This window comes from Oryza sativa, chromosome 6 (genome assembly GCF_034140825.1).
Source record: "Oryza sativa Japonica Group chromosome 6, ASM3414082v1".
NCBI lineage: Eukaryota > Viridiplantae > Streptophyta > Magnoliopsida > Poales > Poaceae > Oryza > Oryza sativa.
The window spans coordinates 8,995,892-9,008,617 of record NC_089040.1 but is presented as its reverse complement, the minus strand read 5'-3'; the positions used below and the strand labels follow the sequence as shown (position 1 = coordinate 9,008,617).

At 47.0% G+C, this 12,726-nt stretch overlaps 2 protein-coding genes across 2 annotated transcripts; both read right to left on the bottom strand.

Annotated features, from left to right (window-relative positions):
• Positions 1-5,892: 5,892 nt before the first annotated feature.
• On the bottom strand, positions 5,893-7,577 carry LOC9271543 (protein trichome birefringence-like 19). Its single transcript, XM_066311492.1, has 4 exons — positions 7,519-7,577; positions 7,083-7,428; positions 6,422-6,955; positions 5,893-6,339 (listed from the first exon to the last, which is right to left on the bottom strand). Exons 1-4 carry the CDS (start codon positions 7,575-7,577, stop codon positions 6,067-6,069), a joined length of 1,212 nt encoding a protein of 403 aa, XP_066167589.1. The 3' UTR covers positions 5,893-6,066.
• Positions 7,578-9,465: 1,888 nt separating this feature from the next.
• Positions 9,466-11,155, bottom strand: LOC4340709 (protein WHAT'S THIS FACTOR 1 homolog, chloroplastic). The gene has a single exon (XM_015787746.3). It carries the CDS (start codon positions 11,085-11,087, stop codon positions 9,906-9,908), a length of 1,182 nt encoding a protein of 393 aa, XP_015643232.1. The 5' UTR covers positions 11,088-11,155; the 3' UTR covers positions 9,466-9,905.
• Between the last annotated feature and the right edge of the window lie 1,571 nt (positions 11,156-12,726).

The window sequence follows — 12,726 nt, the reverse complement described above, 5'->3', positions numbered from 1 at the left end:
CAAATATAAAGGTGTAATGAGGACAGTACATACTGTGTGCCGGAACCTAGAGACAACGATCATGTAGATATTTGCCAACTTCGAATGAAGATTTACAAACAGACTTGAATAAATGTCTTGTGTTGGTATCATTAGTTATTGTCTAGTCATTTCTTGGTTTTTATAAGCTGTGAATTATGTAATAAGTGGCTATAGCATCTTTAAAGCAAATGCCGGAATTCTTTTCACTATCTAAAAGAAGCCCCATACAGTCATACAGATGAAATCAGAATAACCCTTGCATATGCAGCAAACAGGACCAAATTGTTTTGAATTCAGCTTGTGCAACGTGCTAGAAATTCACATGGATCATGGACGGTGATTTTGAAATTCTAGCGTGAATTCAGGAGTGAATGTTTTTCTCTATTTTTTTGGCTGATACATTCGTTTGATCAATAACCTAATTAGCTTTGCGATGTGAGTGTCAAGGCGTCAGGCGAGGAGGAGCCGAGTGCAAGCGCCAAGCTGAAGATGAAGCCTGTGCCGGATGGTGAGCAGGAAGGAGGAGAAGAAGACTTGAGGCCGGCCAGAGTCATTAGGCCTAATCGTAAATATGTTGGGCCGGAATGGGCCATGTAACCTGTATCGCTGGCATGAGCTGGCATCTGTCTTGTGAGAGGGGAAGGAAGGGAGTTGGTAGCGAGAGAGAGTATAAGAACTGAGGTTTCTAAATTGTAAGGGACTTTTGGCAATCTGGTGGCGAATGGCGGCGGCGGCTCAACCCTGTTGGGTTGGAGCAAGATTATCCTAGTAAAAGATTGCCTAAACACATCTCTGTTCTTCCTGAGTTGTTCGAGTTCTTCCACTTTTCCTTTTCATTTTCCTTAGTTGTGTTGAGTCCATCTGGTGACGCTGACAATTTCTGGTATCAGAGCCCTTTCGCCCCAAAATTCTCTTGGCTTGGTTGTAAAATTCCAGGGAAGGATTGGGATCTATTCTTCGGAATTGAATCCCGCGAAAAGGCAACTTGCCTTCTCCTGGTTAATCGAGTTCGGAGCGTGGGTGAGAGAGATCTGAGCAGAATATCCTAGTGTTGAAGGAAGCTTGAGGAACCATGGCTCAAGACAACAAACTGGATCTGCTCTTGAAGACCATAGCGGAGAATGAGAAGAAGAGGGTGGAAGCAGAAGAACGTGTTCGTGGAGATTTCGCGGAGCTGAGGAAGACGATCGAGACTAGATTGCCGGTGGTAGAGAAGAAGGTTGAAGAGTTGGGAAGCGCGGTGGGAGATCTCAGCGTCAAGGTGGAGCACATAGAGCACACTCTATCCAAGACTGCTCAGACCAGCGATGGTACACAGTGGCTTGCTGGTAAGCGCGACCCGAATCTCTTTTCCCCTGCTAATTCTGATGGTGACCATGCTGTAACTTCCCCGAATTCTTCCACTGAGTATGTTGATTTGAGCACAAATCTGCCCCCTATGTCCTGCCCTAGATTTGAGGGAGAGAATCCCCAGATGTGGAAGAGCAATTGTGAGCAGTATTTTGACATATATGGTATTCATCCTATACACTGGGTTAAGGTAGCTACGCTCAATTTTGGGGGCAATGCAGCGTTCTGGTTGCAGTCAATTAGGCAACAAATTGTGGGGATTACCTGGCAGACTCTCTGTGAATTGGTGTGTGCTAGATTTACCCGTGATAGACAGGAAGCTCTAATCCGTCAGTGGTTTCATGCACAACAATCCAGTTCAGTCTCAGAATATGTGGAAAAATTTGACAGCATAATGCACCAACTTATGGCTTATGACAGTGCCTTAACTCCTGTATACTTTGTCCAAAAGTTCATTGAAGGGTTAAGGGATGAGATCAGGGGAGCAGTAATGTTGCAAAGGCCCCAAGATTTAGACTCAGCTTGTTCTATAGCTTTGTTACAAGAGGAAATATTGGAGGGTATCAAGACTGTGAGCAGCAAAAGAACTGAATCTTCTTCTAGCATCAGGCAGGTTCCTAGAACTAATCAATTCAGTCCAGTGAATCATAGTCCTAGGACTCCTACTGTGGTTATGACAGAAGATAAAAGGGCAATCGATGCATCCAAGGCCAAGGATGACAGATTGGCTTCATTGAAAGCTTATCGTAGATCCAAGGGACTCTGTTTTGTTTGTGGGGAAAGGTGGGGCAGAGATCATAAATGTGCAACTTCTGTTCAATTACATATTGTGCAGGAATTGATTGAAGCATTACACTAGCATGAGCCTGAACCAGTCAGTGACACAACAGGGACAGATGAAGGGGACCCTAGTATGCTAATGGCTATTTCTCAGCAAGCCTTATGGGGAACTGAATCCAATAGATCAGTCAGGTTAAGGGGATGGGTGCAGGGAGCTGAACTGCTTATGCTAATAGATTCAGGAAGTTCACATTCTTTTATTGATCTAGGTGTGGGAAAGAAGTTGCCAGGAATCTCTCCTTTGCCTAAGCCGGTCACTGTTAAGGTTGCAGATGGGGGAACCATGAGTTGTACACATGAAATCGTTGATTGCAGCTGGTGGATGCAAGGACACAATTTTAAAAACACTTTCAAACTATTGCAATTGGGAAGTTATGATGTGATTTTGGGTATGGATTGGTTAGAAAGATTCAGCCCCATGCAAGTAGACTGGGTTAACAAATGGATGGATGTTGAACTATCTGGTAAAATTGTGAGATTATTTGGCATTACTCCACATACAACAACCTGTTGTCCTATTACCTCTGACCAGTTGGAAGGAATGGCTAAATGTGGCTCAATACTTTGCTTAGTGCAATTAGCTTCAGTTTTACAGACTACCACTGATCCAATTCCGGCATCAGTACAGCAAATCATTCAGGAATTTTCATCTGTCTTTGAAGAACCAAAGGGCTTACCTCCCAAAAGAGCCTGTGACCACAGCATTCCTCTAATTCCTGATGCTAAGCCAGTGAATCTGAGGCCTTATAGATACAACCCTGCATTGAAGGATGAGATTGAAGCCCAAGTGGCCGAAATGCTACAGTCAGGGGTAATACAGCACAGTCAGAGTGCCTTCTCTTCGCCAGCCTTGCTAGTACGAAAGAAGGATGGAACTTGGAGGTTAGTGATTGACTACCGACAACTAAATGCCATTACAGTCAAGAGCACATACCCAATGCCAGTCATTGATGAACTATTGGATGAGTTATCAGGAGCAAAATGGTTCTCCAAGCTTGACTTGAGAGCTGGTTATCACCAAATCAGGATGAAGGCAGGTGAAGAGTATAAAACAGCATTCCAAACCCACACTGGACACTATGAGTATAAGGTAATGTCCTTTGGTCTCACTGGGGCTCCTGCTACATTTCAAGGAGCAATGAATGCCACATTGCAATCTGTGCTCAGGAAGTTTGCTCTAGTGTTCTTTGATGATATATTAATCTATAGTCCTGATCTTGAGTCCCATTTGGATCACATCAAACAAGTACTATCCCTGTTGCAAAGACACCAATGGCAAGTTAAATTGTCCAAATGCTCATTTGCTCAACAGCAATTAACCTACTTGGGTCATATAATTAGTGGAGCAGGAGTATCAACTGATCCCAGTAAGGTTCAGGAGGTGGTGGATTGGGCCATTCCTACTACTCCTAAAAAGCTCAGAGGGTTCCTTGGATTGGCTGGCTATTACAGAAAGTTTGTTAAGGGGTTTGGCATTATCAGTAAACCACTTACTCAACTATTAAGGAAGGGGGTTCCCTACAAATGGTCTGCCGAGACTGACAAGGCATTCCAGACACTTAAACAAGCACTGGTAACAGCTCCAGTGTTAGCCCTTCCTGATTTCAATCAGCCGTTTACAGTAGAAACAGATGCAAGTGATTCAGGCATTGGAGCTGTACTGTCACAAGGGGGACACCCAATTGCTTTTATTAGCAAGGCTTTGGGTCCTCGTACCAAAGGACTTTCAACTTATGAGAAGGAATGCTTAGCAATATTGATGGCAGTAGAACACTGGAGATCTTATTTGCAGATTGGGGAGTTCACTATTCTTACTGACCACAACAGCCTTATGCATCTTTCAGATCAAAGGTTACATACTCCATGGCAACACAAAGCTTTTACCAAACTGCTTGGATTGTCATATAAGATATGTTACAGAAAAGGGAGTACTAATGCAGCTGCTGATGCACTTTCCAGGAAATTCCAAGATGAATCTGAGTTAAACTTGGTTTCCAGTTGTACTCCAACCTGGTTGTTGGATGTTGCTAAGGGTTATGAGACTGATCAATTTTCATTAGATTTGCTCACTGCTCTAGCTCTTAAACCAGATGCAAAGCCTGGGTACACCTTGCAGTCAGGAATTATAAAGTACAAGGGACGAATCTGGATTGGTCAGAACAGCACTATGCAAAATGCGTTACTTGCAGCATTCCATGCCAGTCCTATTGGAGGGCACTCAGGATTCCCGGTTACTTATAGCAAATTGAAGAAACTTTTTGCATGGCCTGGAATGAAGCAACAGACTAAACAATTTGTTCAAACCTGCCAAATCTGTCTGCAAGCTAAACCAGACAGGGCAAAATACCCTGGGTTACTGCAGCCCTTACCTGTGCCAGAAGGGTCGTGGCAAGTGGTGACACTAGATTTTATTGAAGGGTTGCCAAGATCTTCATCTTACAATTGTATACTGGTGGTGGTGGATAAATTTTCAAAATATGGCCATTTCTTGCCCTTATCCCACCCTTTCACAGCAATAGATGTGGCAAAAACTTTTATGCTGAACATTTATAAACTACATGGTCTTCCCCAGACTATAATCTCAGACAGAGATAAGATCTTTACAAGCCAATTGTGGGAGCAGCTGTTTACTAGATCAGGAACACAACTGCATCTGAGCACTGCTTATCACCCTCAGTCGGATGGCCAGACTGAGAGGGTTAATCAGTGCCTGGAGATTTATCTCAGATGTTTTACACATGCAACTCCTTCTAAGTGGGCAGTGTGGCTTCATTTAGCTGAATTCTGGTATAATACTGCATTCCACTCAGCACTGAATACATCTCCCTTTGAAGTTCTATATGGCCACCCACCCAGGTATTTTGGAATTCATTCAGAGGATTGTGCTATTCCTGAACTACAAGTTTGGCTCAAGGAGCGTAGACTGATGCATTCATTGATTCAGCAGCACCTTAACCGAGCCCAGCAACACATGAAAAATATGGCTGACAAGAAACGCAGTTTCAGATCTTTTGAATTGGGTGACTGGGTTTATATTAAGTTACAGCCCTATGTTCAGTCTTCTGTCGCAGCTAGGGCTAATCATAAGCTTGCATTCAGATATTTTGGCCCTTTCCAAGTTATTCAGAAGTTTGGCTCTGTGGCATACAAGCTCCAACTTCCCACTACTAGTTCTATCCACCCTGTGTTCCATGTGTCCCAGCTTAAGGCAGCCAAGGGTTTCCAAGGAGCATTGCACTCCACTCTGCCTTCTTCTGATGATGCTTTCCAGTATCCTATCATGCTCCTGGATAACCGGCTGATTAAGAAAGGTAACACCACCGTTTCCCAGGTTTTAATACAGTGGTCTGATACTGCAGTTGAAGATGCCACCTGGGAGGACCTTGAGGATCTCCGGGCGCGTTTTCCTGAAGCTTTGGCTTGGGGGCAAGCCACTTTCCAAGGGGAAGGGATTGTCAAGGCGTCAGGCGAGGAGGAGCCGAGTGCAAGCGCCAAGCTGAAGATGAAGCCTGTGCCGGATGGTGAGCAGGAAGGAGGAGAAGAAGACTTGAGGCCGGCCAGAGTCATTAGGCCTAATCGTAAATATGTTGGGCCGGAATGGGCCATGTAACCTGTATCGCTGGCATGAGCTGGCATCTGTCTTGTGAGAGGGGAAGGAAGGGAGTTGGTAGCGAGAGAGAGTATAAGAACTGAGGTTTCTAAATTGTAAGGGACTTTTGGCAATCTGGTGGCGAATGGCGGCGGCGGCTCAACCCTGTTGGGTTGGAGCAAGATTATCCTAGTAAAAGATTGCCTAAACACATCTCTGTTCTTCCTGAGTTGTTCGAGTTCTTCCACTTTTCCTTTTCATTTTCCTTAGTTGTGTTGAGTCCATCTGGTGACGCTGACAGTGAGCAACATGTGTGATAGCATGTCGTTCCAGGCGTCAATGGCGCCGGGAACACACCAGTGCACGCAGTCATTGAAGATGGTGAAGTACTCTTTCATCCATTCCTTACGACGCGTCCATCCCCTGTACCTGCTCGGGTGCGCGTCCGCCCGCCGTATCATCGCCTCCGTCGTGTCCATCAGCATCATCCTCACCCCGCCGCCGCTCGCCGCCCTCTTCGCCGCCTCGAACTCCTCCACCTACGAAGCTCAGAACACACGTTTACTAGAAAGAACAAGATAATTGATCACTAGATCAATGGAGAAAAATCAAGAAATTAACCTGCAGCGTGTGGAAGTCGAGCTCGAAGCCCTGCAGCGTCTTCTCGCCACGCCGGTACGGCCGCGTCCGGACGCAGTTGCCGTCCTTGTTCCACTCCCCGCCCTCGTACTGCGACGGCGACACGGTCCGCAGCACGGCGGTGACGCCGCCGCCGTCGCTGCTCACCACGGCGCGGAGCGCGGCGCGGGTGGCCATGCGGAGCGCGTACCGCAGCGTGAGGTCGGTGACGTTGGGGAGGAGGCAGTGGTGGCACCCGACGAGCCGGCCGGCCTCGTACAGCATCGACGGCCGGTAGAACCAGCTCGACGCCGACACGACGGCGTAGTCGAACGCCGGGACGTGCGGCGCCCACACGGCGGCGGGCTCGTCGAGGTAGAGGTTCCACAGGCCCGTGTGCGCCGGCCCGTCGGCGTCGACGAGCTCGCTCCGGACCAGGAACGGCGCCCAGAAGTTGAGGACGGTGAAGTTGTAGCCGCCGCCGTAGTGGTACACCGTGTGCTCGCTGCTCGGCCAGCTCGTCGTTGGCTTGGCAACCTGCAGGCCGGCCAATAAAACGTCACACCCTTTGCTGCTGGCCCATTTCTGACCGTCCGATCAAGCGATCAATGATTCAGATCGAAGCTAGTACTGTAGCAAATCCGGCACGTTTTTTACTTTTTACCCTGGTCAGGAGACAGATGAGGGAGTTCATGTGGTTCTTGGCAAGGGAATCCCCAATGAAGGCCAAGGTCTTGCCCCTCATGGCAGAGAGGAAGCGCAACGGGTCGAGACGGGGGAGATCACAACCGTCGGGACGCCACCGCCACTGCACGAAGCCAAGGTCCAGCTTGCCGTACTTCATACAGTCATAGTGCTCGTGGATGAACGAGCAGGTGTCGTTGGTGTAGTAGGGTGCATCAGGGTCTGGCACCCATTCGCCTCTAAATATGTCGCAGGCCTCGCCGTCAGCCTTCCGGCCACCGGAGGAGGTGGAGAAGGAAGAGTAGGACAGCCAGGCGGACAGTGTTCACGGCATAACCACCGGGAAAGGGAAGTATGTGTCGGAGACGGCGATGACAGCGACGAGTAGGAGGATAGAGATGGCGGGAATCAAGCACCTGCCGTTGTAGTACTGCGTCTTGACAAGAAAATTGCAGAGATTATTAAGAAGCGCCATCGATCGGCACTAGGAGAAAACTAAGAATCTATATTTATGTGAGAATTGGGTGTGAAACACCGGTGGAGTTAATTCAGGTGTATATATAAGAAGGTGTTCATAATCTCAATGTATCGGAATTTTGGTTTTTTGGGGGTCCACTGCTACTGGCCTAGTAATATAATCTCCGCAGCACACACAGTCTGTACGTAGTATGGCGTCGCACCTCATGGCACCGCGAGTCTCTGTTGGCATCCATGTTACTTCCTCGCAGCAAAGCTCACAGATGATTAAATTGTTGGTAAGTTATGGGATCCGAGGGTCTCGAGCATGAGCAAATTCTCTCGGCGCGCACATGGACACATCACACATGGTTGGTGTCCTCTACAGAAAGACCCATTTTGTCTTCTATCGAAAGACCCATTTTCACTTTATGTCTGTATTGGGTAGAATCTCCCACTTGTTAGGGCGAAGCTACCATGAAGCTAAGAGCTAGCAGAACGAAGAAACTGACTATGTTGGTCATCTAGGCATATGACTTCAACACTCATAAAAAAGTGCTCACATGTACTCCATCCGTCCCATAATATAAGAGATTTTGGTGGGATGTGACACATTTTAGTACTACGAATCTGGACAGAGAGCTTGTTCAGATTCTTAATACTAGGATATGTCCACAAAAATCCCTTATATTATAGGACAGAGTGAGTAATTATGTAAATTATTATCCTTTCCCCTCCCACCCGAAACCCTCACTGCCTCTTCCCCTTGCCATGCCACCTGAGCTACTGACATCCCGTAGCTGCTAGGACAGCGGAGGCGAGGCTTGTGCATCAGTACCAGGTGAAGGAGTGGTGCGGCGACGTAGGCAGGTGGCAACACTGGTTTCGGCTGGTGGGCGGCGCATTGGTGGAGGCGCAAAGAATGTGCTTTTAGGACATGTATAGCTCCAGCATTTGCTTTCTGCAATGATTGGCACTTTTTCTTCAATGGCTATCTATTAGTCTTCATTTATCAATGTTTTCCAAGTTCTGCAACAAGGAAAATAAAGAATTTTATGTTTGCAAAGATTAGCACTCTCTTTTCAATGGCTTTGTGGCAATCCTCATTTCCCACAGTTGCCATGCCATTCAACAAGGAAAATAAAGGCGCATTCATGACCTTCACTACTCATTTGGTTCTCAAACTGTAAAATTTCCTTTACATATCTATTACTCCATGTATTTCAAGCTTTGCTTGAGCATATGTCCATTATGAACGCTAAATATCACAAAGGGATATGATTAATATTAGCTACTGATAAATATGTACTAACACAAAAAAATATCAAACTGGGTATATTCTAATTTCATTTATTTTGGGTGGTTAACATGGATATTCTGTAACCAAATGTCAACTAGTTCGCTTAGGACTCACAAATTTTACTAAAAATGTTGTACCGAAACAGCATCCTATTCTCGAGTTCCATTTATGTTCCAAGATTAACAGGCATCACGGGTTGTAAATTGCATTGCGGTCAATCTATGGACACGACTGATCATGCGCTGGTACACTAGCATATGCAAATAAAACCTTACGAATGGCAAAGTATCCAAATAAATGATCAAAATGTTGCTTTGAGAATATTGAACGACACAGCATGACAGTTTAAAAACTGTCATGCTAATAAACAGAACAATTCAAGGTGAAAGAGGTACAAGCAAGAGAAACTGACCTTAGTCCACCCTCTGTGCTGTTCCAATTCTCAATCGGAAGATGTCTGCTATACGTAACAGACACCATAAAAGGTTGAAAAGATCAACAACCTTGATGTGCTTACGTTGAGGTCTGCAATTGAAACTTCTCAACAGTTCATGGGTCATGAATTCCTTTGTCCATGGTGACAAAACACCAACTCTACATCAGCATCTCACCTGAAGAACTCATAGATTTTCTTTTGATCATATACATTACATCACTAATTTCTTTTATCAAGCCTTTGCAGCAGTCCTTTCACACTAGAATTCCATGTAGTCATTATGCTAGAAGTATCCGCATAAAGGTTTGATGGTTATAATCTGACAAAATACAAACTATCTGGTGGCATCCAAGCAGTTATTCAACCAAATATCCTTAAACATTTGCAGGTCATGAACTCAATAGGTCAATCTTCCCTTGCAGACAGATGCCTAATGCCTCTGTAGACATGTAAGTATGCAACCCCCAGGCCCCATCACATCCACCAGTAATCGCTTTGATCGATTGTGAAACACAGAGGTGCTGAATACTCTTCAAATGAATCAATTCAATAAGCATATCTTGCAACCAAGGAGATGAATAGAGTCACAAACAAAACTCTGCACAAACTTATCAGCGGTTATCATCATTAAACAGCACCTTGTAAAACTTCCTCCTCTCCTCCCTCTTCTCAGCACTATCCAACCGCGCTGCTTCCTCATCGTCCTCCTCCTCTTCCTCCTTTATCTCAATCTCTCCTCTCCTCCTCTTCTTCTCCAAATTATCCGAACGCCGCCGCTGATTATACTCATGCAGCCCCTCCTGCATCAGCTCCCCGAGCCTATCCTTCGCCGCTACCACCGGATCCTTCTCCCTAAGCTCCGACCCCTCGTAACCCTCCCGGAGCACCACCGTGTGTATCTTGTACCTGTTTGAGACGTAGAAGAGGCACGGATGCCGATGCAGCATCCTCGCCGTGTCCTCCGGCAACCCGAACTCCCTCCTGAAATGCTCCAGCTTCAGAACCGACATCTTTTTCCACAATGTGAGCGAGAGGAGCTCGTGCACCACCGCCACCGCTCGCTTCTCGGCGTCGGCGTCCGTGCCTATCGCCGCCCATCTCTCCGAGTACGGCGAGATGTACGGCGTGGAATTGAATTCCTCCATCTTGGCATGAGACTTGGCCCAGGAGGGCGGCAGCGAGCAGGTGAACCGCGGGGCGGAGGAGTCGGCGGCGGAGGCGGCCGCCGCCTCGACGGAGGAGACGGCGAGGGAAGGGACCCACCGGAGAAGCTCCAGCTCGGCGGCGTTGCGGCGGTGCGGGTAAGGGTTGGCGAGGCGGAAGAGGTCGGTGCGGGCGGGGAGGAGGCGGAGGAGGTAGTCGTCGGGGAGGCCGAGCGGGCCCCGCAGCGCGGCGAGCTTGGACACCTGGAGGCGGCGGCCGCGGGCGAGCATGAGCACCCGCGCGAGGCGGTCGGCCATCGCCGGCTCGGACGCCGCGACGGCCGCCTCCTCGGCGTCGACCAGCACCGCCATCCGCTTGGTGAACCCGAAGCAGGCCTCCTCCCCGCCATCGCCATCGCCGCCGGCGCCGCCGTGGAAGAGGTCGAAGCAGGAAGGGTACTTGCGGAGCCAGTTGGCGGCTCGGCCGAGGAGGTCGAGCGTCTTGAAGCGGGACTGGAGGAGGCGGACGGGGGCGGTGCGGGACGGGAAGCGGAGGAGGAGGCGCTTGATCTGGTTGTTCACGATCCAGCGGCGGTTGCGGCGGAGCGCGGCCTCCAGCGCCGGGTCCTTCGGGGAGGACCACCGTGCCATGCGGCGGCGCTCCGGCGACGGCGGCGGCGGCGGGAGGGAAGGGGTGTGAGAGTGTGGTGAGCCGCGTCGGAGTGTTGGACGGCTGAGATTGGCTTGCGATAATGGGCTGTAGGATTGTAAAAATGGGCCTTGCATATTTCTTTAATGGGCCTGTTTGTTGGCAATTGGAATAGGTTCACTTTAGATTCCTCTTCTTGACGTCGAGTTTAAATCACGCCCTGAACCGCAATACCAGAAATCATGACTCCCAACTTGCATCCCGGGTTAAATTAGGTCCTCTAGCAGCATAGATTTGATTTGGTAGATGAAAGTTATAAATTTGTACTAGTACTAATAATTATCTCAACCGTTTAATTTGGTAGATGGAAGTTATAAAAAATTTAGATGCATTCATAGCATGACATGTCAGTGTTAGTACTAAGAATTTACGTAACCATCGTTTCTCTTATTCGCGAAATAAGCAAAACGGTATATTCGCAAATGAAAAGTAATTTGTGAATAAAACTTTTATATATGTGTTCTTAACGATCTAAAAGCAAATGCTGAAAATTAAACTTCAATGAAAAAAACCTTAAATTCAACTCCAAATTTATGGTTGAAAATTTAAATTTTGGCTGATAAGTATAAATATAAGTGAAAAGTTGAGACCCTTAGTTAGAAAAAGTTACTCCATGTTTATATATATTTTTCCTATTTTTTTAGGTTATAGTTGACTTGTAGTATTAAGGGGGTGTTCGGGAGAGTTTAGTCCCTTTTGATAGGGATTAAAGTTTTGGTGGGAGAGAGATAGTCCCTCTCTCCCAAACAGCCCCTAAACTTGCTCTTATGGAAAGAGGTAGTACGTACTGTACGAACCAAGTGCAAGTTTGAAGTTTCCCAACACGATGGCAACATCAGGCACGGCGATGCGAGGTGGCGCTAACGTCCACCGTGCCGACCGGTTTGGAGCCTCCTCCCCGCTTGCAACGCAGGGGACGAGGAGTTAGGCTCTGTTCGTTCTGGGGGACAGAGGAGATTGTGTCCCGTCTTCCAAGCGCACATTTTTCAAACTATTAAACGGTGTATTTTTTTTAAAATAAAATTCTATATGAAAGTTGATTTAAAAAATCATATTAATCCATTTTTAAAATTTAAAATAGTTAATACTCAATTAATCATGAGCTAATGGCTTACCTCGTTTTGTGTATACTCCCAATCTCCTTAATCCCCTTCTGCTCAAACACACCCTTAGGCCACCAGCTACATGCAAGAACTGCAAGCTGCAGTTATTAGGGGTATGTTTAGTTTCAAAGTTTTTTTTAAAACTTTCAACTTTCCATCACATCAAATCTTTTATATATATAGTAATTTTTCAGTCACATCGTCTCTAATTTTAATTAAATTTTAAACTTTGGTTGAAACTAAACACACTCTAGATGATGATGCGATGAATTCTGAACCGGGGGCCTACTACCGTCTACCACTAGTCTGGTCCTTCCCCTCGAGTAATAAACGATCCAGGCGCTGCTGCTATGCTGCTGCCTGCTGCTCAATGGCCAGGGCCAGCCTGATCCTGCAGATGATGAGTGTGGTAGAGAGACAGAGAGAAAGCCAGCTAGGCTATGCATGGCAGAAAGTAGTATAGGAGTATGTGCCTCTA